The sequence below is a fragment of the Neopsephotus bourkii genome, unplaced genomic scaffold (genome assembly GCF_033783945.1).
Source record: "Neopsephotus bourkii isolate Nb327-2 ecotype Australia unplaced genomic scaffold, CSIRO-AGI_Nbou_v1 NB_1060, whole genome shotgun sequence".
NCBI classification, from domain to species: Eukaryota; Metazoa; Chordata; class Aves; order Psittaciformes; family Psittacidae; genus Neopsephotus; species Neopsephotus bourkii.
The window spans coordinates 418,386-440,911 of NW_026901548.1; the positions used below are offsets into that span (position 1 = coordinate 418,386).

The 22,526-nt window shown below is 67.5% G+C and overlaps 4 protein-coding genes across 6 annotated transcripts; 1 reads left to right on the forward strand and 3 right to left on the reverse strand.

Annotated features, from left to right (window-relative positions):
• Positions 1 to 3,829: 3,829 nt before the first annotated feature.
• On the forward strand, positions 3,830 to 5,360 carry LOC133216718 (eppin-like). Of its 2 annotated transcripts, none has more exons than XM_061361710.1 (4): positions 3,830 to 3,949; positions 4,119 to 4,292; positions 4,614 to 4,781; positions 5,192 to 5,360. In XM_061361710.1, the coding sequence occupies exons 1-4, from the start codon at positions 3,835 to 3,837 to the stop codon at positions 5,353 to 5,355; spliced, it is 621 nt and encodes a 206-aa protein (XP_061217694.1). In that variant the 5' UTR covers positions 3,830 to 3,834; the 3' UTR covers positions 5,356 to 5,360. The 2 variants fall into 2 exon arrangements, with proteins under 2 accessions (XP_061217694.1, XP_061217695.1); XM_061361711.1 differs by lacking the exon at positions 5,192 to 5,360 and adding an exon at positions 4,852 to 5,002.
• Positions 5,361 to 5,611: 251 nt separating this feature from the next.
• LOC133216719 (balbiani ring protein 3-like) lies at positions 5,612 to 11,344 on the reverse strand. The gene is made up of 14 exons (XM_061361712.1): positions 11,243 to 11,344; positions 9,656 to 9,805; positions 9,227 to 9,370; positions 8,879 to 9,028; positions 8,477 to 8,608; positions 8,104 to 8,226; positions 7,717 to 7,860; positions 7,458 to 7,604; positions 7,178 to 7,327; positions 6,947 to 7,093; positions 6,748 to 6,867; positions 6,520 to 6,657; positions 6,174 to 6,308; positions 5,612 to 5,737 (listed from the first exon to the last, which is right to left on the reverse strand). Exons 1-14 carry the CDS (start codon positions 11,316 to 11,318, stop codon positions 5,727 to 5,729), a joined length of 1,767 nt encoding a protein of 588 aa, XP_061217696.1. The 5' UTR covers positions 11,319 to 11,344; the 3' UTR covers positions 5,612 to 5,726.
• Positions 11,345 to 12,302: 958 nt separating this feature from the next.
• On the reverse strand, positions 12,303 to 14,312 carry WFDC3 (WAP four-disulfide core domain 3). The gene is made up of 5 exons (XM_061361275.1): positions 13,685 to 14,312; positions 13,433 to 13,576; positions 12,869 to 13,027; positions 12,575 to 12,718; positions 12,303 to 12,395 (listed from the first exon to the last, which is right to left on the reverse strand). The coding sequence occupies exons 1-5, from the start codon at positions 14,310 to 14,312 to the stop codon at positions 12,385 to 12,387; spliced, it is 1,086 nt and encodes a 361-aa protein (XP_061217259.1). The 3' UTR covers positions 12,303 to 12,384.
• Positions 14,313 to 14,762: 450 nt separating this feature from the next.
• LOC133216548 (WAP four-disulfide core domain protein 2-like) lies at positions 14,763 to 19,924 on the reverse strand. 2 transcript variants are annotated; one of them, XM_061361349.1, is made up of 4 exons: positions 19,784 to 19,924; positions 16,027 to 16,161; positions 15,013 to 15,165; positions 14,763 to 14,931 (listed from the first exon to the last, which is right to left on the reverse strand). In XM_061361349.1, exons 1-3 carry the CDS (start codon positions 19,866 to 19,868, stop codon positions 15,014 to 15,016), a joined length of 372 nt encoding a protein of 123 aa, XP_061217333.1. In that variant the 5' UTR covers positions 19,869 to 19,924; the 3' UTR covers positions 14,763 to 14,931; position 15,013. The 2 variants fall into 2 exon arrangements, with proteins under 2 accessions (XP_061217333.1, XP_061217332.1); XM_061361348.1 differs by lacking the exon at positions 19,784 to 19,924 and adding an exon at positions 16,385 to 16,674.
• Positions 19,925 to 22,526: the final 2,602 nt, after the last annotated feature.

A 22,526-nucleotide genomic window follows, 5' to 3' on the forward strand; every position in this document is an offset into this window, starting at 1 on the left:
CTGTGTGCCATGCTGTGCCATGTGTGCCATGCTGTGCCATGTGTGCCATGCTGTACCATGTGTGCTGTGTGCCATGCTGTGCTGTGTGCTGTGTGCCATGCTGTGCTGTGTGCTGTGTGCCATGTGTGCTGTGTGCCATGTGTGCTGTGTGCCATGCTGTACCATGTGTGCTGTGTGCCATGCTGTGCTGTGTGCTGTGTGCCATGTGTGCTGTGTGCCATGTGTGCTGTGTGCCATGCTGTACCATGCTGTGCCATGCCACATGAGCAGCTGGTGCAGCTTCCTGTTGCATAGGGCAGGTACAGGCAGGGTCCAGGGAACCCCCATGGAGCCGGCCCTGCCGGGGCGATGGAGGTGGCTCCCGTCCGGGCACTGTGGAGCGGCCGCGGTGCCCTGGCAGCTCCCCAGGCATTGTTCTGCCTCGGGAACAATCGCTGGCTCCCAGGGCACGTCCTGTGACAGGACACGGTTCACAGCCCCGCGCTGCCACCGCAGCCCCCCGGCTCCCAGCCCCTGCCCACCGGGCCCCACACCTGGGGCAGCAGCTGGGGACCAGGTTCAGGGCCCTGATGGTGGGAGCAGGGAGCTGGAGGCTCTGTGGGTGCCCTGCCTGGGTGCCGGGACTGGGGGCTCATAGCACCAGGTCCTGTGTCCTTCGAGGAGCCGGAGGGGTGCCCAGGTCCTTGTCACACAGTGCTGGAGTTCCCTCTTGCCTCCTGCTCCCTGCCATGGGGCTGGAACCCCACAGTCCCCTCCCATGGGGTGGTGGGAGCAGCCGCTCCAGCTGCTGGGGCTCCGGGCATGGGCATGGATCAGCATCTGGAAGGACACAGCCCTTCCCAGGCTCTGGCTGCGGTCCCACACAGCTCTGCCCATGCCTGGCACCCCCTGGCCATTGCTCAGGCCCTGGCTCTCCTGGGGGGCACGAAGCTGCCCCCTGCACCATGGGGGCACCTGCTGGTGTGCCACAGGCCAAGCTGGCAGCAGGGGCTGCCCGAGCCAGCAACGCATGGGGCTGGGGGGGGATCGGCTGCTGCTGCTGCTGCTGCTGCTGCTGCGTGGGGCAGAGACGGAGGCTCTGGAGCTGCTGGGACTTCCCCACCGGCTCCCTTCCGGGAAGAGGCTGCAGGGCCCCGCTCGCTGGGCCGGCTCCCTGCACGTGTGCGAGCGGGTGCGGGTGCACGTGCAGCCGGCATGGCTGGACACGTGTGTGTGCGGGCGCATGTGTGCAGCCCATGCTCCGTGTGTGTGCATGGGTGGATGTGTGTGCATGGATGGATGGGTGTGCATGGATGGATGTGTGTGCATGGGTGGATGTGTGTGCATGGGTGGATGTGTGTGCATGGATGGATGTGTGTGCATGGATGGATGGATGTGTGTGCATGGATGGATGTGTGTGCATGGGTGGATGTGTGTGCATGGATGGATGTGTGTGCATGGATGGATGTGTGTGCATGGATGGATGGGTGTGCATGGATGGATGGATGTGTGTGCATGGGTGGATGTGTGTGCATGGATGGATGTGTGTGCATGGATGGATGGATGTGTGTGCATGGATGGATGTGTGTGCATGGATGGATGGATGTGTGTGCATGGATGGATGGATGTGTGTGCATGGATGGATGTGTGTGCATGGATGGATGGATGTGTGTGCATGGATGGATGGATGTGTGTGCATGGATGGATGTGTGTGCATGGATGGATGGATGTGTGTGCATGGATGGATGGATGTGTGTGCATGGATGGATGTGTGTGCATGGATGGATGGATGTGTGTGCATGGATGGATGGATGTGTGTGCATGGATGGATGTGTGTGCATGGATGGATGGATGTGTGTGCATGGATGGATGGATGTGTGTGCATGGATGGATGTGTGTGCATGGATGGATGGATGTGTGTGCATGGATGGATGGATGTGTGTGCATGGATGGATGTGTGTGCATGGATGGATGGATGTGTGTGCATGGATGGATGGATGTGTGTGCATGGATGGATGTGTGTGCATGGATGGATGGATGTGTGTGCATGGATGGATGGATGTGTGTGCATGGATGGATGTGTGTGCATGGATGGATGGATGTGTGTGCATGGATGGATGTGTGTGCATGGATGGATGGGTGTGTATGTGCCACCCAAACCACCGCGGTCCAGGCTGGTTGGGCAGCACCATGCGCTTGCCAGCGTGCCACTGACTGCATGGGGACTCTCTCCCATTGATGTGACCCATCCCGGAGCACGTGGAGTCATGGGATGAGCAGCAGTGGGGAGCGCGGGCTCTGCTGTGCTGGGGGATCCTCGCTGTGAGCAGGGGCTGTCCCTGTCCCGGGGTGGGCAGCAGGACAGCACCTGGCTCCTATCACCCCATGGAGCACCAGTCCCATCAGGGCATCATCCTGGTGGCACAGAGCTGTCTCACACACACACCCCCTCCACACCATGGTGACACAAGCCCCAGCACGGGTGGCACCGGCCCCATATCCACGGCTGTGTCTGCCCAGCTTGGCCATGGCATTCCTCTGGGAGCTGTTCTGGATGATGTCAGTCCCCGCAGTGATCACCCGGGTGGCTGAGATACCATGGGAAGATAATAGGGAAAAATGTAGCACCGGTGGCTTTGGTGCCGTGGCCCTGCCCTCCTGTGGGATGCAGGGCTGGGAGTTTCTGGGCCACTGGGAATGTCCTGTGCAGCTCCAGGTCACGGAGGATGAGCTGCAGCCCCAGGACCACCCCTGTTCCTATGCAGGGGTCTCTTTCCCATCACTGTTGAGTCCCTCCAGCTTTGCTCTCGCCCCACTCAGGCTTTGCCACATCACTGTGTCCCGTGCGGTGCTGCTGCTGGGGTTTCACAGCAGAGGCAGGGAAAGGCTGCAGTGGGACGTGGGTGTCCCCACAAACTGCACCCCACATCCAACTTTCTTGGCCTCTCCCCACGGAGCTTTCCTCGCCCTCCACTTCCCCCTTGGGACGGTAATTACGCCCGTCATTAGGAAGACAATTATTCCTGCTGAATGGCAACAGCTTAATCTGTTTCTCCCTCCTCTTGGCAGGTTTCACCCCACGCCCGCCCACGGGTGTTGGCAGGAAGCCGGGGATGTGCCTGTGCCCTGCCCAGTGCCGCCGTGGGTCTGGACCTCCGGCTGTGTCCCAGGGAATGCCTCACACGCAGCGGGGCTCGGGGGGGCACAGGCACAGGAGCCCCGGGAGAGGAGCGGGTGAAGGGGATGGTCCCAGCCCAGGAGAAGGGGATGGAGTGGGTGGCAAAGTGCCTGCAGGGAGAGGAGAGACGGGAGCATCACTGTCCTGGGGACCCCCCTTCCACAGCAGTGGTGGCTGGCACAGGGGGTGGCACCGGGGGCTCAGCCCTTGGTGGGACCGCCCGCCCGGGATGCTCCATCCCCGGGGGCAGTGCGAGAGAAGGGGCTGAAGGGGCCTTTCCCCGAGGACCTGCACCGGGGGCAGAGCAGTCCCGCGGCGCCCGGTGCCAGACCCTGCCCTGTGCCACCGCGGCCGCTTTCCGCTCCCTGGCAGCGCAGAGCCTGGCACCGCCCTCCCCGTGCCCGTCCCCAGGAGCTGCGGCGGGGACCGGTGGTGCCCCCAGCCCAGCGCGGGCAGTGCCAGTGCCAGTGCCAGTGCCGCTGCCGCACCGGCGCAGCCATCCCGTCGTACCGGTCGCCCCGGCTCGGCGCTGCCGCGGGATGCTGCGGGGAGGCCGGGCCCGGCCTGGGCGCGGCTCCTTACCCACATGGCAGGAATTAACCGGGCTCCCTCCGCCCCCCGGCACACCTTAAATCCCAGCCCGCCGCGCCCGGGCCAGACCCGGCTCCCAGGGCACCATGGAGCTGCTGCCCGGCCACCTCTTCCTTTTGCCCCTCCTCGCAGCCCTGCTCCCCCTCTCTGCACGGTCTGGCCCGGCCCCGCTCACAGCTGGACAAGAGGAGCTGGGGACGGGTGAGTGTGTTAAGGGCATGTACCGGGGATGCTCCTGATGCTGCTGCCACCCAGAGCTCCCTGGGCGGTGCCTGCAGGGGCACGGGGCTGCGGGTGACCAGCATCCAGCCGTGGGGTGCTGGGGGCTGCCCTGAGCCCTCCCCAGCGTCCTGGTGTCTGTGTCCTGCAGTGAAGCCTGGGTACTGCTACCACATCCCAGAGGTAGAGGACCTGCTGCACCAGGACTGCAAAGCCTGCCACAAGGATGCCTCCTGCTCCCACTGCACCAGCGATGCTGGCTGCCCCGGTGCCACCAAGTGCTGCCCCAGCAAGTGCGGCCACACGTGCCAGGAGCCAGTGCTGGGTGAGGGCTCGATGCCGCAGTGCTGGGGGTCAGCAGCGGGGTGGGAGCCAAGCAGACCAGGAGGGGGTTTCCCTGGGGTATCCCTGAGCTCTTGTAGGTCCTGCAGAGCCAGGGGGCCCCATGCTGTGGGGTGGGGAGTAACCAGCTGCAGGTGTGTGGGGCCATGGGGCTGGTGGGCGCAGAGCTGGCTGCTGGTGGGGAGGGTTTGATGCTAAGAAGGGACCCGGAGCTGTGGGGGTTTCTCCAGGGGCCCTGGGGGTGCCGAGCCCGGCAGCACCCGTTTGCCACCCGTGGCTCAGCCTGTTCCCTTGGACCACGCAGACTTCTGCTACCTGCCCTCTGTCTGCGGGAGCTGCAAGGCGCTCTTCCGCCGCTTCTTCTTCAACGCCTCCAGCCAGCGGTGCGAGGAGTTCATCTACGGCGGCTGCGGTGGCAACAGGAACAACTTCGAGACCCAGGCCGAGTGCTCCCAGGCCTGCTCCCACATCGGTAACTAGCCCTGTGCCTGTGCCGTGTGCCCCGTGCCGCCCCTGCCCGCTCCTGATGCGCTGTGTCTCAGTTCCAGGTGCTCGGTAGTGCTGGCCCGGGGACCACAGTGGCCTCTAAATCGTCCCTGCCCAGGGAAAGCTGCTGCTGGTGGCAACAGCCCTGTCCCCATGGGGAGCCGCTCCCCACAGGGCTGGCAGTGATGGGTGCTGCTGGCCAGGGTGGCTGCGGCTCTGCCAGGGGTGTTCACCAGCCCAGGGGCAGGGACGCGCACCCACGGCAGTGCGGCTGCACCCTCCCGTGCCATGGTGCCCGGCTGGAGGAGCCTGACCCTCCCATGGGCTGCGTCACCTCAATACAAGTGCAGGTCCTCGGATGAGCACGTCTGGGTCTTGTCCTTCCTGCCTGTGCAGGCAGTGCCCATCCCTCTGGGCTGCCCTCCTGCGCTGCCACCAGGCGCTGGGTGCTCTCAGCAGCCCCACGTGCAGCCCCAGGCTCATCCAGGCACCCCCCTGCAGCTCCCACTGCCCCTGCATGGGCTCCCAGCCCCAGCTCTGCCCTCAAGCTGCTGCCGTGACCTGGCTGGGAGCTCGAGCAACCTGATGGAGGGGGAACAGACCCTTTGGTGGATGCTGGGGCATTCCCGTCCCACAGCCTCGGGTCCGTGTCTGCCCCAGACCTGGGTCTGTGTCTGCATCGCTTCACTGACCTCTGGGGAAGGTCCTGAGCCACCCGCCCCAGCCCTGGTAAGGCCATCCCTGCCCCGGTGAGCCCTGGGGCTGTCCCAGTGCCTGGTGGGGTCAACCTGGTGCTGCCAAGGCTCAGGGGGCAGCTGGAGGTGGCCAAGCACAGGCTTTATTGCTGGAGGTGGTGGGGAGGGGACAAGCCAGCTGGCCCCGTGTTCCCTTTCTGAAGGTGTCTTCGTGCCACGAAGGAGCTGCTCTTGGGTCATGCGGCATCTGAAAAGGACGTGGTTTTAGGGAGCTCTGAGGCTGCAGAGGCCACAGCTGGTTCTGGCAGCAGTTTCTTCCAGCTCTGCATCCTTTCAGGTCCTCTTAACCCAAAAGCACATCTCTGCTGGGAGCAGAGGGATGTGGCAATGGCAGGGGCTCGCTGCGGTGATGTGGAGCCAGGAGCACACTGAGTTCTGAGCCCTTCATGTGGCTCTGCCCTGGTGCTGGCCCCTGCTTGCTGGCCCAGTGCCCCTTTCCCTGCAGGCACCAGTGGGCAGACAGGGACAGCGCCCCCGGGCACAGTCCTCATGGAGGCTGCAGAGGTCCAGCCACACTCATGCCCCTGGCCATAGGGCACATACCCCTTGCCCATGATGCAGAGCAGCCCCTGTGGGGCACCCCAGGGCACTGTTGGGTCCCGGCTGGCCCAGCCCCACCTCACCTCTGGGGGTGTCCGTGCAGACGTGGCCGCAGCCGCTGTGGGTGCAGCGCTGGCCCCTGGGGCACTGCGAGTCGGCCTCGCACTCCTGCGGGCACCGCTCGGGCCCATGCCAGGGCATGGCTGCGGTGCCGCGCTCTGTGGGAGGGAGGGCACGGTCATGGGCAGCCCCAGGCTGAGGCCGTGCGTGCTCATCCCGTGCATGGAGCGAGGCGGGGGCACAGAAGGACGGACAGGGACAGTGGGGAGCGTGCGGGACCCTGGGGCACAGCCCCCCCTCGCTGGGGAGGGAGCACCCGGCTGGCCCCGTTGCGTTGGTGTCAGCCAGGAGGGGGTACCTGATGCTGACCTTGCAGAGAGGCGGGGGTGCAGACATGGCCACAGCCATTGCTGCAGCACTTGTGTCCCCAGGGACACTCCTCATCGAAGCTGCAGAGGTCCAGGCACGTCCCTGCCTCCCTGGGGATGGGGCATGCTCCCACTCTGCCTGCAAGGGAAGCACCCGGCGGGGGTATCCCACCATGGGGCACCCCAGGGTTGGCCCCGCATTGCTCTGGGGCATGCGGCTGGCTCTCACCTCCAGGGATGTCTGTGCAGACACGGCCGCAGCCGTTGCTGATGCACCTCTGTCCCCGGGGACACTGTAAGTCAGCCTCGCACTCCTCCATGCACTGCCCACCCTCGCTGTCCCAGCTCTCTGCAGGGGCACAGCCACTGCTGTCAGCCGGTGGCCCGCGGGGGCTGGTGGCCAGTTCCCCCCAGCAATGCCCTGGTACCTCTGGGCACGGCCACGCACTCCCAGGCGCAGCCGGTGTTGCAGCACTTCTCGGCTCGCCTGCAGGCGCTGTCGTCCAGGCACTGGCTCCGGCGCCTGCGCCGCGGGTCCCAGCACGGCTCTGCCCGAGGGCACTGCCCGGGGTGCTCTGCATGGGCATGGGCAGGGACCAGCTCAGGTGCGGGTCCCACGCACGCCGTGCCCGTGCAGGGTCTGGGCTGCCCGCGCTCACCTCGGGCTGGGCGGGTGCAGTGCATGGCGCAGCCGGAGAAGCAGCACTTCTGCTGCCGGGGACAGTCCCTGTCGTGGGCGCAGGAATCCTCCTCCTCACACGGCTCCGGTGGCTGCCGCGGCCTCACCCGCGGGCACTCGCCGGGTTTGTCTGAGGGGTGGGAAGGGGCGACAAGGACAGGGACTCCCTGCACTGCGGGCACCCCCTGCCCTGTGGGCTCCACCTGCCCCGCGGGAGCTCTTCCATGTTGCCCATGTGGGCCCCGTGGCTGTGTCCTCACCTCGCTCAGGGGCGGAGCACACGTGCCCACATGCGCTGCTGCAGCACTTTTCATCCCCTGGGCACTGCCAGTCCCCAGCACAGGCAGTGCCGCATGGGGCCGCAGCCGCTGGTGCCTCCGTGGCCACAGGGCAGATGCTCGGCTTCTCTGGGGACAGGAGGCAGTGGAGCTGTGGGCACAGGGGGTGATGGCACCCACAGCCCTGCAGCTGGGGGGATCCCAGCCCACTGCTCTCCTGCTGGGGCCGAGCAGCTCGCACCTCTGGCCGGGGGCAGGCAGACGTAGTCGCAGCCATGCAGGCAGCACTTCTCCTCACCGGGGCACCCAGCATCGTGCCAGCACCAGGCTCTGCAGTCGTAACTGGGGAAGAGCCCGGGACGGGCAGGGCAGAAGCCGGGCTTCTCTGGAGGGCATGGCATGGGGTGGCTGTGGGGCTGTCCAGGGCATGCATCCCCGGCACCGCAGCCCCCTCAGCACCATGGCCCTGCTGCACCAGGAACCGCAGCACAGCTCTACCCTGTGGCAATGCTGCGGCTTCTCCTCCCACCAGAACCACGGGGCTGGAGCCAGACCCTCTCTCAGACGTGTGGAGAGGAGCTGCCCTTGCCCCCGTAGCTCCCCGGATTTACTGCCCCCCGTGTCCCACCTTGGTGCACAGTGCTGCACGACCCCGCGCACTGGCCATCGCAGCACGTCTCCTTGCTGCTGCAGTCCCCATCACTCTGGCACCTTACTCCCTCCTGCCGGGCTGGTGTGGCCGTAGGGGGCCCTGCAAGGCAGACGGCCCGTGGGGTGCCAGGAATGCCAGTGGGGACCAGCACAAACCCATCCCTTCCCACCCTGGCACTGCCTGGCTCCTGCCCTGCTGCGGCACTCACCCACCTCCTTGGTGCAGCCCTGAGTGCTGCACCGGTGCTGGCAGCCCTGTGCCCTCGGCTCCCGGCGCTGCTCAGAGCACAGCCCTGGGCACCAGGGTGGGCAGAGCCATCAAGGCTCCATGGCAGGTCTGACCCGCTCACCTTGGCTGTGTGCGTGGCACTGCCGGCTGCACCGCTGGTGGCAGCACACCTCGGAGCGGGGACAGTCCTGGTCCTGGCGGCACCTCTGCTGCTGGGGCGGCTGCGGGGTGGCTGTGGCAGGGCTGGTGTCCCCTGCACCGCAGAGCGGGACGGTGCCGGCGGTGAGGACAGAGCGGGATGGCCTCGTGTCCCCCGCCTGCCCTAGTGCCCGCCCAGGAGCCGCGCGGTGCGTCCCTGTAGTGGCACCCGCACTGGGGCCGCAGGGGACAGCAGCGAGCGGCTGGCACCGGCAGAGCCCAGCCCCGTGGGGGGCCCCGCTGTGCCACCGCTCTGTGCCTGGGGGGGTCTGGCCCCATGGCATCACCCCTGGGCCCCCGCGCTGCCCGTCCCGCCCCATCTCACCGGCCGGGGCTGGGGGCAGGCACTGTCCCCCGCAGCTGCTCCTGCAGCACTTCTGCACGTCGGGGCAGTCGCTGTCGCCGCGGCACCGCTCCTGGCACGGGCCCTCCGGCCCCGGCTGCGCCGCGGGGCACTCCCCGGGCTTGCGTTGGGCTGGGGGAGCACAGCGGGTGCGAGGCTGCGGCACCCCCGCGGGTGCCTGCCCGCGCCGGGCTCCCTGGCCCCTCACCGTGGTCCAGGCGCTGGCAGTGGAGGGGAGCGGCTCGTGGCCCGCGGGGGCAGGGAGGTGGCTACGGCACGGGCGGGCCCCGCAGACACGCAGCGGGGAGCCGGGGCTGCCCTGGGCCTTACCCTGCACCGGCTCCAGGCAGGCGGAGCCGCAGCCCAGCGCGCAGCACTTCTGCATCCCCAGGCAGTCCCGGTCCTCCAGGCAGGGGAAGGAGCAGGGGTAGAAGAGCCCCTCGGGGGCTGCCGCCGGGCAGGCGCCGGGTTTCTCTGCAGTGTTGTGGCACGGGGCTGAGGTGAGGCTGCACCAACAGTGTTGAGGGCAGCGCATCCTGCCCCTGCCAGAGCCCTCTGCTGCCTCTGGCTGGCCCCCACCACTTGCCCCATCCCAAACCCCTCCACATGCCCCATGCCAGCCGTTGGGGCTGTGGGCAGGAGGCTGCCAGCATCACACAGGGAACTGCTCCATGTCAATGGGGGTGGCACAAGTGACAGGGACAGGGGAGAAGGGTCCTGGCTGCCCCAGGACAGAAGTGCTGCGCTGCAGTGCCGTACCTTGTGCCGGGGTGGTGCAGCGAAGCCGGCACTCTCGGAGGCAGCACTTGTGCCAGCCGGGGCAGCTGGAGTCATTGGCACAGAGCGGGGGCTCCAGGTGCAGGCAGCGTGTGAAGTCCCGCGGGCACCTCCCCGGCTTCTCGGGTTCCCCTGCGGTGGAGTGGGACCAAAGCTCCTCATCCTTCATCCCCAGGGCAGTGGGATGGAGCTCCTCATCCTCCATCCCCAGGGCAGTGGGATGGAGCTCCTCAGCCTCCATCCCCAGGGAGCAGAACCAGAGCTCCTCAGCCTCCACCCCTGTGACAAGAGGATGGAGCTTCTCATCCTCCATCCCCGGGGCAGTAGGATGGAGCCTCTCATCCTCCATACCTGGGGGGCCCTGGTAGAGGGGGGCTGATTGGAGTGGGGCTGGGGACTCCCCTGCAGCATGTCCCTTGGACTGCTGTACCCACACACTGAGACCTGCGCAGCACAGCACGGCACGGTGTGGCATGGCTTGGGGCTGTGTGCGCCCTTGTGATGCAGCGAGTGCTACAAGGAGTGTCAGTGGTGTTGTCATGGAGAAGGCGGTACAGAGCCCACGCTGGCTGGAGGTCAGGGTCCATCCCTGAGTATCCTGCTGCCCTGTGCATCCCCACTGCAAGCAGCGTGCTCCTTGCTGCTGCCACCTCTTCCTCCTCCTCCTGGCACCCTGTGCTCGTCTTGGCCATGCCGGGAAAACCAGGGTAGCCCTGCCATGGGCACAGGTGAGTGTGTGCTGCAGCCGGTGCCTGTGCCCCATTGCCAGCAGTGGGGAATGCCCGTGGGCAGTGGTTCCTGCAAACACCCAGCGCCAGCCGCGCTGTTTCGGCTGCAAACGGAGACGCTGCAGGAGGTTTCACTCCAAACAGCAGCGGTTTGGTTGAAACAAAGAGGAACCCGGCTGCTGGGGCGGGCAGAACAGCACCACAGCCGGGCACAACCACCCCTCATCGCCCCATGGAAGGGGCATCCTCCAGTGGGGTCTGTGCTGGGAAGCGGCACCCACAGCCCCGGCCCCTCCGCTGGGGTTTGGATCCATCCCCGTGGTCAGGGGCTTTGTGCAGGGGTGGGAGGTGCAGGGACCAGAGCCCGGACACTGCAGAGCTGCAGGTCTGGCACCCACCGTTACCTGCAGCCCCACTCCGCAGAGACCCTTCCTCAGCTCTGGGCTCTGCGGGCACTGACATCCTGAATCCACGTCCCCCTGTAACAGTGGGGGGTGCCCAGGGAGGATGGGGAAGGGGCCCCTGCTGCCTGTGGCACCCCTGGGTGCTGACAGCTGCTGTGCATGCAGAGTGCAAGGGGTGCATGTGGGGTGCAGGGGTGCATGTGGGGTGCATGTGGGGTGCAGGGGGTGCAGACATGCCCATGCAGCCCAGAACGGGGGTGGGCTCACGGAGGCAGCAGGGCTGTGCCACAGATGCTGCAGCTGCCAGGGACATGGTCCCCACCAGCACGTGCCAGGCAGTGCCAGCATGCAGCGGGCAGGGGCAGAGGGGACACAGCGGGGCACAGGGGCCGGGGGGCCTGTGCCTGGCAGCTGCCAGGCTCTCCTGCAGTACTCACCGCCCGCCTCCTGAGGTACGGTGCCCGCCTCTGCCCTGAGGGTGATGAGCCCCAGAAGGAGCCAAACCAACCTCATGGTGCTGCCTGGACGCTGTGTGTGTCCGGAGCTGAGCCGGGGGTGGGTTTAAGGTCCCCGGTGGGGGTGCCTGGTGCCGGGGCAGCTGGAGCCGGGCTGCCGCCGGGCCGGGCCGGGCAGGGGGCAGGGGCAGGAGGAGGGGCAGTTCCTGGAACCCGCCGGCTCCCCGCCAGCCCCCGCTTATCTGCGGCCGAGCCCCGCTTGTGGGTCAGGGCGACCGCGGGGCCGGGAGGGCGGCTGGGGTCAGGCGGCTGCTGACCCTGCAGTGCACGGCCCGGCCCTGCCCGGCCCCCCCCAGACCCCTGCAGGGGGACCAGAGGTGGGAGACGTGTCCTGGGCCAGCTCCGTGTCCCCTGGTGGTGACGGGGCTGGGCTGGGACCGGGATGCGAGTGGACTCGTGCATTCCCACACGCACCCCCTGCACCCTGCAGTGGCCTCTGGCAGGTGGGTGCTGTCCCTGCTTGTCTGGGTCCTTCATCTACCCCGTGACTGCTTTTCCAACCAGGCTTTGACACTTTGGGATGTTAATGGGCCCTTCCTTGGTGGCAGGAATCCGAGGGAACTGGTTTCTGCTCTCCAGCCCACGACTGCTGAGGGGACATCGGTGCAGCCCCACACACAGTGGGACGGTCACTATGGGATGATGGCGGCTGGAGGGCGCCCGCATGGAAACGGGAACCTCTCCTTGCCCCGGGCCAGTGCCTGCCTGCAGAGATGCTGCCGGGTGCCCGCCTGCACTTCCCTGTCTGTGACACAGCCGGGGGCTGCCTGCGCCTCCTGGAACCCACTGCAGAGGCACCCAGAGCTGAACGCAGTTTATTCTGTTCCAGTGCTGTGGAGCAGCCGGGGCCGATGGGGTGCAGGGTCTGGGGGTGCTGAATGCCCTGGACAGGACCCGCCAGAGCAATGCTGGTGCAGCTGACTGGCAGCACAGAGGATCCGATGCAGGGACAGACAAGGGGCAGCGGGTGCTGGAAGCAGCAGCAGCAGCTCTTTGCTCACCCACAGGGTGCGATGACAGCGGCTCTGGCACCCAGCTCCTGGTGCAGCCCTTCCCAGCCAGGGCTAGGCTGTGCCTGGGGGAGATGGGTGGGGCAGTCAGTGCAGGATGGGTTCTCCTGTCCCAGGCAATGGGGGCCATGGAGTGCTCCCACCCTAGGTCACTCTTGGTCCCCTCCAGGCTGGACCTGCTGCAGGGTGAGGCCTGTGCAGTGCCCAGGGCTGCTGGACCTGGGGGCCTCAGGGGGAGCCTTACCTTGCAGCGGGGGGATGCAGGTCCGGCCGCAGCCCCGCAGGCAGCACTTCTGCTCGCGGGGACAATCCCGGTCCTGCAGGCACAGCAGGAGGCACTCGGCTGCCCGGTCCCCATCAGCCATGGGGGGACAGAGCCCAGGACGCACTGGCACATGTGGAGGGACAGAGGGGTGAGGGGCTTACCTGTGGGGAGGGCACCCCTCCAGGGTGAGGTCCTGGCAGGGGAGCTCAGCCTGGGACAGGGCAGGGAGGGGACCTGGGGGGTCTCAGTGCCACAGGGCGCTGGTGGCTTTACCCTCGGTGGGTGGTTTGCAGATGTGTCCGCAGCCGGTGGTGCAGCACTTGGCAGCCCCGGGGCAGTCACTGTCGGTGTCACACAGCTCCAGGCAGGGTCCCAGGGACCCCCGCAGCACCACAGGGCACGTGCCAGGCTTCACAGCAGTGAGGCGGCTCACTGGTGACAATGGGGACCACGGCAGTGCCAGGATCTTGCTTCCTCCAGCCCCATGTGACTTGGTCCCCATTGTGCCCCCATCACATCCCCTGGTCCTGCCCCCGTCCCCAGGCTCGCAGTGCCTGGGGCTGTGTCAGGGTGTGCGTCCGGCACCGGGTGCCACAGCCGGCAGCACACGCTCCCTGGGCCTGGATGGCTGCCACCAGCTGCACACCCTGCTGGGCACACGCCGGGCTTCGCAGGGAGGGGCTGTGCCACCACCAGTGCAGCTGCAGTGGGCACGGGGCGGCTGCGGGGCAGCCATGGGCAGTGCCAGGGGCACACACTCGGCTGAGGCGGGTGTGGGTCTGGTGAGCGCCTGCCCCGGGGGAGCGGAGCCTCAGGAGCGGGATGGCAGGGCCCTACCTCTGTCCGGGGAGGCACAGGCCAGCCCGCAGCGGGAGAAGCAGCACTTGCGGTTCCCAGAGCAGTCCCGGTCATGAGCGCAGCGGCTGGAGCAGGCAACGGCGCTCCTCTGGACACGCTTCCGCGGGCAAAGCCCAGGCTTGGCTGCAGGGAAGAGGATTTGGGGCTCCGTGTGCAGCCGGCCTGTCCCTGGGAGCCCTGGGGGCTGCGGAGCTTGGGCTTGTCCGTGATGGGGACGTGGGGCCACCGCACCCGGCCCCGTGCGCAGGCAGCGGGCGCAGCAGCCGCGGGTGCAGCGCTCCTGGCCGGGGCTGCAGGCGGAGCCCTTGCGGCAGCTCCTGGCGCTGCCGGTGCGGGGGCAGCAGCCGGGGCTCTGGGGGTGATGCCGCGTGCCCGGCAACGGGGATCCCAACACGGGCCCCGGCCCCCGCCCGCCTCCCGCCCGGCCCCGTGGTACCTGCGCTGGGCAGGAGGCAGGTCCGGAGCGGGCGGCGAGGGCAGCGCCCCTGGGCTCCAGGGCAGCCGCGGTCCGAGAGGCAGCAGAGCCCGGGCCCGCGGGGCGCCCCGCTCCCCCCCGCCGGGCACTCGCTCCCCTTGCCGGGGGCAGGCAGGGCAGCGGGGGGCCGCCAAAGCCGCGGGGCCCGGCGCGGTGCCGCAGTGAGCGAGGGGGCAGCGCCCCGGTGCCTGGTGCGGTGCTGCTGGGCCGGGGCGGGCGGGAGCTCCACGGACAGCGCCAGGAGCAGCAGGAGGAGGCTGCGCCAGCCGGGCATGGCGCTGCCGTCGGGGAGCCGAGCTGGGGCTGGGCCCCAGGACCGGGATTTAAACCGTGCTGGGGTGGGGTCCGGCAGCACCGAGCTGCTCCTTCCCACAGCAGCACCATGTGGGCATCGTGGGAGCGCCGGGCACGAACAATCCAGCTCAGGGGAGCCTCCCAGGGCAGCGCTGGGCTCCCAGCCCACAGTGGTGCATCCTCCACAGGGAGCCCTTTCCAGGTCACCAGTGACCCGTGAGCAGCTCCTGGGATGGAGCACAGGGAGGGATGGGACACAGGAAGCGGTGTCCTGTCCCCAGTCCTGCCTGGGGGGCACTGCAGAGCAGAGAGCAGGTCTGCTCCATGGGACACAGATGTGGTTGCACCTTGATGGCCACACTCTGAGCTTGTCTGCACAGAAGTGGAGGCCATGGCAGAGACTGGGGACCCTTGGAGACACGGTGCAGCCAGTAAGTGATGGTGCTTGTCATGTGGAGCCCTTGCAGGCAGCACCAGCACCAGCAGTGAGCAGGATGCTGCCCATTCAGGAGCACAGCAGTAGAGAGAGGCAGCCCGAGGTTGGCAGGGAGAGGCTGCTTTATTGGAGAGAGTGCAGGGGACCCCAGGGAGGAGGATGAGGCTGAAGGCTACCAAGGCAGGGGGACGGTGCAGGGCTAGGGCCTGGGCATGCAGGACTCGTGTCGGGCAGCAGCTCCCCTGTGGCCGGGCTGGCAGGAGGCGGCTGTGCCTGCAAAGGGAGCAGAGAGCTGTGAGCGGGATGGGCCACGGGGGCTGCAGGACCCCCGGGGCGGGTGGGCACCTGACTGACCTCAGTGGAGGGGTGTCACGCAGGACACTTTGCCGCAGCCATTCCTGCAGCACTTCTGGTTCCCGGAGCAGTTGGAGTCCGACTTGCACTGGTTTGTGCAGACGCCCAGCATGGGGATCCCGGGGCTGACGGGCGGGCACGTGCCGGGCTTCTCTGCAAAGGCAAAGGGACATGGCCTGAGCCCTGCCGGCGCCAGCGCATGGGGCAGGGCCGACCCTGCAGCCCCCGGAGCCGCTGGCATGGCCTAGCCCCCGTCTGCCCCAGTGCAGGGACCCCCATCCTGGCCAGCAGACCCCCGGACCCCATGGTGTGGCCTGACCCGGTGGCACAGATCATGCAGCCGCAATAGTGCCTTGACCCCACTTTCCCCCACAGCTGCTGTGGCCATCCCCGGCTGTGAGCTTGTGGTGTGTGGGCTCAGATGGGGCCCAGTGCGCAGGGTCCCTGCCATCCTGCCCAGCTGCCTGCCACCAGCACTGGGCTCCCAGCTCTGCACCATGCCCTGCAGCAGAGCCGGGCCAGCTCTGTCCTTGCAGGCAGCCATGGCGGTACCAGAGCCTCAGGTTCACATCCGTCTGTTTGCCACTGGAGATCTCAGCTCTTGCGCCCATTCACCGGGGCTGCTCTCCAGCAGGACTGGCACAGAGAGAGCTCAGTCGGGTGGCCGTGGGGCTGTGTCCATGCAGGGCCAGGGATGATGGCTGGGAGGCAGGACCATGCCCATGTTCTGGGCTGGCTGCTGCCCACCAGGCTGAAGGGGTAATGAGGGCTGCGAGGGGAATGGCGCAGACCCCTGCCCACTGCACCGGTCCCTGGGCTCCTGCTGGGAGGAGGAAGGGTGAGCGTGGCCGCTGGGAGCACACCCCAGCCCCGCTGGGGTCCCTGCTCAGTCCCCGGTAACCGCACTGCAGGCGATGCACAACGGGCACCCAGGCCCCGCACCCTGGAGCACCGGTGCCACCGGCTGGGCTGTGGGCTCGTGGCAGCAGCACCGGGAGCAGGAGGGAGCGTTACCGTCGGGCTTCTGGCAGGCCTTGCCGCAGGCCGCCGGGCAGCACTTGAGGGTGCTCTCGCAGTCGCCATCGGACTGGCACCCCACCGTGCAGTTCACTGCTTCTGTCCCCGGGTCTGGGCACACGCCGGCTTTTGCTGCAAGGCAAAGGTGGAGGCCATGGGTGGGCGCCGGGGCGGGAGATGCTGCCGCCAGCACCAGGGCTGGGTCCAGGGATGCTGCTGAGCCCAACCGCGCCGGGTGCCGGCTGGTTCTCGGCCCTGGCCCCCAGTCCGGCAGGCCCTGGGGCTGGGAGTGATGCTGGCTGCTGGCCCGGGGCGTGCCGAGCCGAGCCGGGCCGGGCCGTGCGCTCATACTCACTGGTGACATTCTGGGCGGATGCTGGCGGCAGCTCTGCCCAGAGAGCCAGGAGCCCCGCCAGGACGAGCACGCTGCGGGCCTTGGGCATGGTGCGGGACCGGCGCTGCGCCTCGGGCCGCCCGGCGGCCTTTAAGCTCCTGTGCAGGTGGGGCGGCGGCGGGAGGGAGGGCTCGGCCTTCCGGGTGGCTCCCGGGGGCCGGGCAGGGCCAGGCTCCCCCTTCGCGCTTGCACAACCGAGTATCAGGTATCTGCCGCTGCTGGCGGCCGACCAGGGAGGGGGAGCCTGGAGGAGCCCGGGCGGCCGCGCCGAGAACTGGCCGGGCAGGAAGAGCAGGGGCCAGCGCGGCCCCGTGCGCTGCGTGCCCCAGCCCTCCGGACCCGGTGCCCAGGCGGGACGCACGGCGCTGTGGTGGCACCGTGCAGGGCTCGGGATGGAGCCCAAGGGGATGCCGCTGGAGCGGGCGCACGGGGGTGCCGCATGATCTAGCCCTGCTCAGACTCCTCCTGCCACCGCCGCCTGAGGCTCGAGTGGAGCCCCCAGCCTGAGTCACTGGTGCCCCGACGCTGGCAATGCTGGCGCTGTGGATGGGCGGCAGCACTCCTGCTCCAGCCGCTCGTACTCCTCCAGCTTTCGCTCCTCCACTGAAGGGCTCCCCAGGCTGCTGTGCCTCCGGCCAGCGCCTGCCCCGGGGCTGCCCCTGGTGCCCCCCGACAGCTCCTGCTGCCCGGCCGCAGCCTCCTCGCGCAGCCCCCGCCGTCCTCGCAGCCTGCAGCAGCCCCGGGGATGCGGCCCGGGCCATCCGGCAGCACCGGTTGGGCGAGTGGCTGGCGGGGAGCGAGCAGCCGGCACGCTCTGGCTGCACGCCCGGTGCTCCGGGCACGGCGGTGCTGTAGGACCCAGAGCCCCTCTGCACGGCGGTTCTGGGATACCCCTCCCGAGGCGCCCTCGGGCACACGGGGATGCAGCATCGAGCCGGGGTTTGTTTGCTCCGGTGGCCAAGCAGCCTGGAGCTGCCGCTCTCCTGCCCTGCTCTCAGCAGTTTTCTGCCCTGCCAGATCCTGTCTCCACCGGTGCTGTCAGTGGTGGCTTTAATCCCTCCCGATGCCCAGCACACTGCGCGGGGAGCCCAGGGACCCCCCTTGGCTCGCAGGTCTCGGTGTCAGCTCAACGCCTTTGGTTGTTTGGATGCCGCTGCAATGAGGATCTTCCTGCGTGCTGCCGGTGCTGTCTGGCTGGGGGCCATGGGCCGGACACTGTTGCTGGGGGTCAATCTTAGAGCATCCCAGCTCCCTGGGGCCCATCCTGGGTATGGTCACAGGCGGAGCCTGCACAGGGCAGAGGGTGAGACCTCCCCATCCCCAGTGATGTGCCCTTGTTGCTGGCAGAGGCACCAGGGGCAGACCCAGCTCCAGGCTGGAGCATCCTGCAGACCTGTGTGGCCAGGAGCATGTGGGGCCGGCACACGGTCCCTGCCCGAGTCACGAGCCAGTGTCCACTCTGCCGGGGTCCGTCTCCAGGTAATTTAACCCCACAGTCAACAATGCGGCAGTAAATCAGTAACTGTTTGCCTTTGCCTGCGGTCCCCTCCCTGCCACCGGTGTTTGTGCAGGAACAGGAGCTGGTGTGGATGGGCCAGTGCCTGCACCAACACCGCGCCACACTACACCAACACCAGCAGCAGGATCTGACCAGTGGGGATGGGAAAGGGCTTGGTGCTCAGAGAGCAATGGAGCTGCTGGGGCTGGTGCCAGGACCCAGGCACTCTCGGGCTGGTGGGATGCTCCCACTCTGCCCATGAGACTGGGCCGCACTGGGGACAACGCACTGGGGAACTGGGCTGGGCTGGGCTTGTGTTTCCAGCCCAGGGCTGACGCTGGGACTCCATGAATAAAGGGTGTTGCAGCCCAGTGGCCCCCAGGCCAGGGCCGGGACACGGTGCTCCTGTGGCGGGGGTGGGATGTGGGTGGTAACAGGGCTGCTGCAAGCATGAGCCTTGCCTATGGCCTCCATGACCCGGGCTGGATGTGAGGGACCTGTGCCATCCCTGCTGGCTCTGTGCAGGGACAGAGCCCACCCCGATCCTGGAGCAGCAGCGCTGCTGCCATCCCAGTGCTGCCAACCCCCTGGTGCCATCCCTGCTGCCAGGGCAGGGGATGCCCCTTGTCCCACTGCAACAGAGCTGCTGCTCCCGTGCCAGAGGCGCTTCCCTTCGAGGGCCGTTGCTCTGCCCTGACAGTGTGATTGCTCTGCCCCAGTGTGTGCCGTGGCCTGGGTGCTGGTGGTGAGCAGCCAGCATGGGGACGCGGTGAGGATGGATGCCAGCAGCTCGGCTGCGCTGGAGCAGCCGGATGGGAGCAGGTGGCAGCCCAGGAACAGGCAGGTGGCAGGAGATGAGGGGGAAACCACAGGGAAGGCGAGAGCTGTGGGGAGCAGTGTGGGTGTTGGCGGGTTTGCCCAAGGTTGTACCTTGGCCCCAGTGTTCCCGGTGGCTGCCGAGCAGCCGATCCGGCTGGAGCTGCCCCCGGCAGCCGGAGCTGTCGGAGAGTCGGCATCGCTTTCCGGAAGATAGAAATGCTTTGGCTCCTGTCCCCAGTGCGTGGCATTCAGGATGCTGCCGTCCCCACCCTGCCTCTTGCAGGCACTTCCTTGGCAGAGGCTGAGGATGGCTGTAGGGAGCGCGGGGATCCGCCAGCACGGCGTCCCCATCCCAGTGCCTGTCCCAGGGGGGATCCCGCCAGGGGACGTGGGGTCAGCAGCCCTGAGCCCAAACCCAGAGGCTCTTCCCTGCAGCATCCCTGGGTGGCAGCACCTGCCACCGCCGAGCCTGGTCATGCGGGTTGCACCTGAGCCCTGCGGGTGACTGCAGCTCCTTGGTGGCAGCAGGGAAGGTGCTGGAGTCACGTCTCCCTGGGAGGGAGCATGGTCAATGATTGTAAGGGCAGGCAAGGTGCCCCCGGCTGGAGGCACAGAGCGGGGAAAGCTGGGAACAGCGGTAGGGAAGGACACAGCTTCCTCTGGGAGACATTGGGCCTGGGCAGTCACAGCTCGGGGTCCCCACTCTGGATGCATGGGCTGATGCATGGGCATTACCTGACCCTGCTGGGTCCCAGGGGCCCCTGCTGAGGCCCAGACGAGCACCCACTGGCAGGGGAATGCTGGTGCACGCCGCAGGCTGGGGGGTCCCACTGTGCTGCTGCTGCCACATCCCTCCTACCCGCACTGCCCGTGCAGACCATGGTGGCCCCTCTTAGTGCTGCAGAGCCTTGGTGGGGTGTGGGTGCCCGGAGCTGGGGAAGCGCCTGGCTCTGCGCTGCTGTGACCGCTCTGACCTGCTCATCCCATGCAGGACCCCAGCCTGGGTCAGCCCCGCAGCTGCCCGGTGCCCCCTGAGCACTCACCAGTGTTGGCAGGAGCCGCAGCATCCAGCTGTATGTGGGTGCACAGGGCGAGGATGCCCAGGAGCAGGACGATGGCAGCCTTCATGGTGCTTCCTGCAGGTACCGATGGGCAGCGCGGGTCGCCGGGGGTTTATATCCGCGTGGGGCTGGGGAGGGGCCGCGAACACATAAACCTTCATGTGCCGAAACTCGGCTGCAGCTCCGTTGTGCCCGAGGCAGCGACAGCCCCACAACGTGTTACTGCCTGAGAATCATTTACCGCAGCCCAGGCTGCAGCTGCTGTGGGGATGGCAGCACCCCACAGCACCCAGAAACACCCTGCCCAGGGCACAGGGAGATGTGGCCATGGGCTGTGGCTTCCCCCATGGCCATGGGGAGCCTGGAGGAAGGGACTGGAGCTCTGGGGCTTGGGAAAGGGGACAGGGGGAAGGCTGGAACATTCAGAGTGGCCCAGAGGGTGCAGATGGGACTTTTCCTGAGTGCAGGAGCTGGGGGTGGACCTGTAGGTAGGGGTCAGAGAGTGGCCGGTCCCCCCACCAAGCTGTGGGATTGAACACCACCAATGTCAAGAGCTGCTCAGGTGTCACAAGTGATTACATGAGTTCATGGGACAGGAGCTGAGCAGGAGAATGGTCCCGTGTGGCAGTGGCTGTCCTGGCAGCGCAGCACAGGGTGCTGTGGGACAGAGCAGCTCAGGGTCTGTCCCGGGCCGTACTCACACATAGACCCGGTGCCTGGCTCCCCGGTCCCAGGTCAGTGCCGGCAGTGAAGCCGCTGTCCCGCGGGCGAGCGTGGTCTCGGGGCAGTGCAGCCTGCATGACGTGCCAGGCTGGGCGCGCCCGCTCCGTGCTCCGAGCACCATTCCAGTGCGGGGACAGGCGGGCGGCTGCTGCCGTCATGTCCCGGCAGACGGGTGCTGTGGCGGGGTCAGCACCGGGGCTGCCTCTCACCTCCCCACGCAGCGATGTGCGGAGAGGCCCTAGGTTAACAGTGCAGGGAGGACACGGGGAGCCCGGCGCAGTGAAGGGTGGCTCTGCTGAGGGTGAGGTCTGCTCTGTGCCCGCAGGGACCCTGCGGTGCTGCCACTGCTGTGCCCTGACCCCCCCAAAGGGGTCTGCACCTCCCACCGTGCCCCACCGAGTCGGTAAGGTCGGGCAGAGGCAGCGGGGACGCGGTGACGGTCCCTGCCCCGGGGCTGTCACAAGGCCAGCCCGGCTGGAAGCAGCTGCCTTTGTGGCGAGGCCAACGTGAGCTCTGCGGTCTCGTTCGGGGTTTTACAGCTCAATGATCGCATTTCCCCACTTGGGGAAATTCCTGTTTGCGTCAGCCCTGCGCCAAGTGCCCAAATGCGCTGCTTGTTACCGAAACTGTGCCTGAAACAAAGGGGCCATTGCCCAGAGAGCCAGGGCAGTGGAAGCACTCCCGTCCCTGTTCATGTGCACGGGGTCGCTCTAAGCGATGCCTTTGCCCTGACGTGGCACGTGCCGCGGTGCTGATGCTGGGAGCCACCGGTGTCCCCTTAGCAGTGCCCGGGCCTTTGGCTGGGGCTGGTGGCTCCTGGATCGGGGAGGCTTCACCCTCCCCCTGGCTGCGTGTGCCCATGCGGTGCCATTAACCGTGCCCGTGTCCTGGGGGACAGTGGTCCCCCCCTGCAGCCCCGCTCGCCCTCTGCCCCCTCCCTGCCTGCAGCCACCCCCGCCGTGTCGCGCACCCTAACCCTAACCCTAACCCTAACCCTAACCCTAACCCTAACCCTAACCCTAACCCTAACCCTGTCCCAGCGCAGCACCCCGGCACCGGCCGGCAGAGGAGGCTGTTGCTCCGCCAGAGCGCGCCGGGGCTCCCGGCCGGGATTTAAGCGGCCACGGAGCCGGGGCCGCTTCCTTGTGCGGGTTCGGGGGCGGACGGGGCAGAGGCTTCACCGGGTCCGAGCGCGGCGCTGCCCTCATTGCGGCGGGTGAGGAACCAGGGAGAGGTCGCGGGAGAGCCCGTGCTCGGGCAGTCCCGAGGAGCTGGTGCCGAGCCGGGGGGTGATGCCCCCTCCCGCAGCGGCAGGGCTGAGGGCCGGGCGGCGGCGCCTCGGGCGGTGCTCGCTCGGGTTCTAACACAGCGTTCTGGGCAGGGGGTTTGTGCCCCGGGTTTGGGTGGCGAGGAGCAGCAGGGCTCAGTGCCAAAGCCGCGGCACCCTCCCCATGGGCCCTGGCAGCTCTGCAGGCACAGAGAGAGAGGAACCAGCAGCAGGGGAGATGAACCCCCCCTGCAAGTGCGATAGATTGCTCAGCTCGAGTGGGCCCCGCTGCAGCTGCCGAGGTGAGAGCCCCTGTGGGGGGGAGGGATGGGGCCAGCATCTCATTCCCAGCACCCTGATCCCTATCCCCAGCCCCTGTCGTGCCATGCCCCACAGTCCAGCTCTTGGGGTTAATGGCACCTGAATGATGCCATGGAGGCTGCTGCTCCAGAACAGCTCTAATAGCTCTGATCCATAACCACCGGCTGTGGTGGTGCCAAGATGCTGGCGTGGGGAGGCCGGGGCTGGGTGGTGCAGATGTTTGAGGCCCATGGTGTGCCGGCTGGCGGCACAGGCAAGTGGCCTCCCAAAATGGGGTTTTTATTACAGCCATACATCACCGCAGTGCCTGATGCGGGCAGACGGCAGTGATTTTTCTTCGTGGTTTACAGACAAATGAGAGGAAGGAAAATTGATGTGAACTTTGCTATAGCGCGAGGTCGGGCGCGGGCAGGG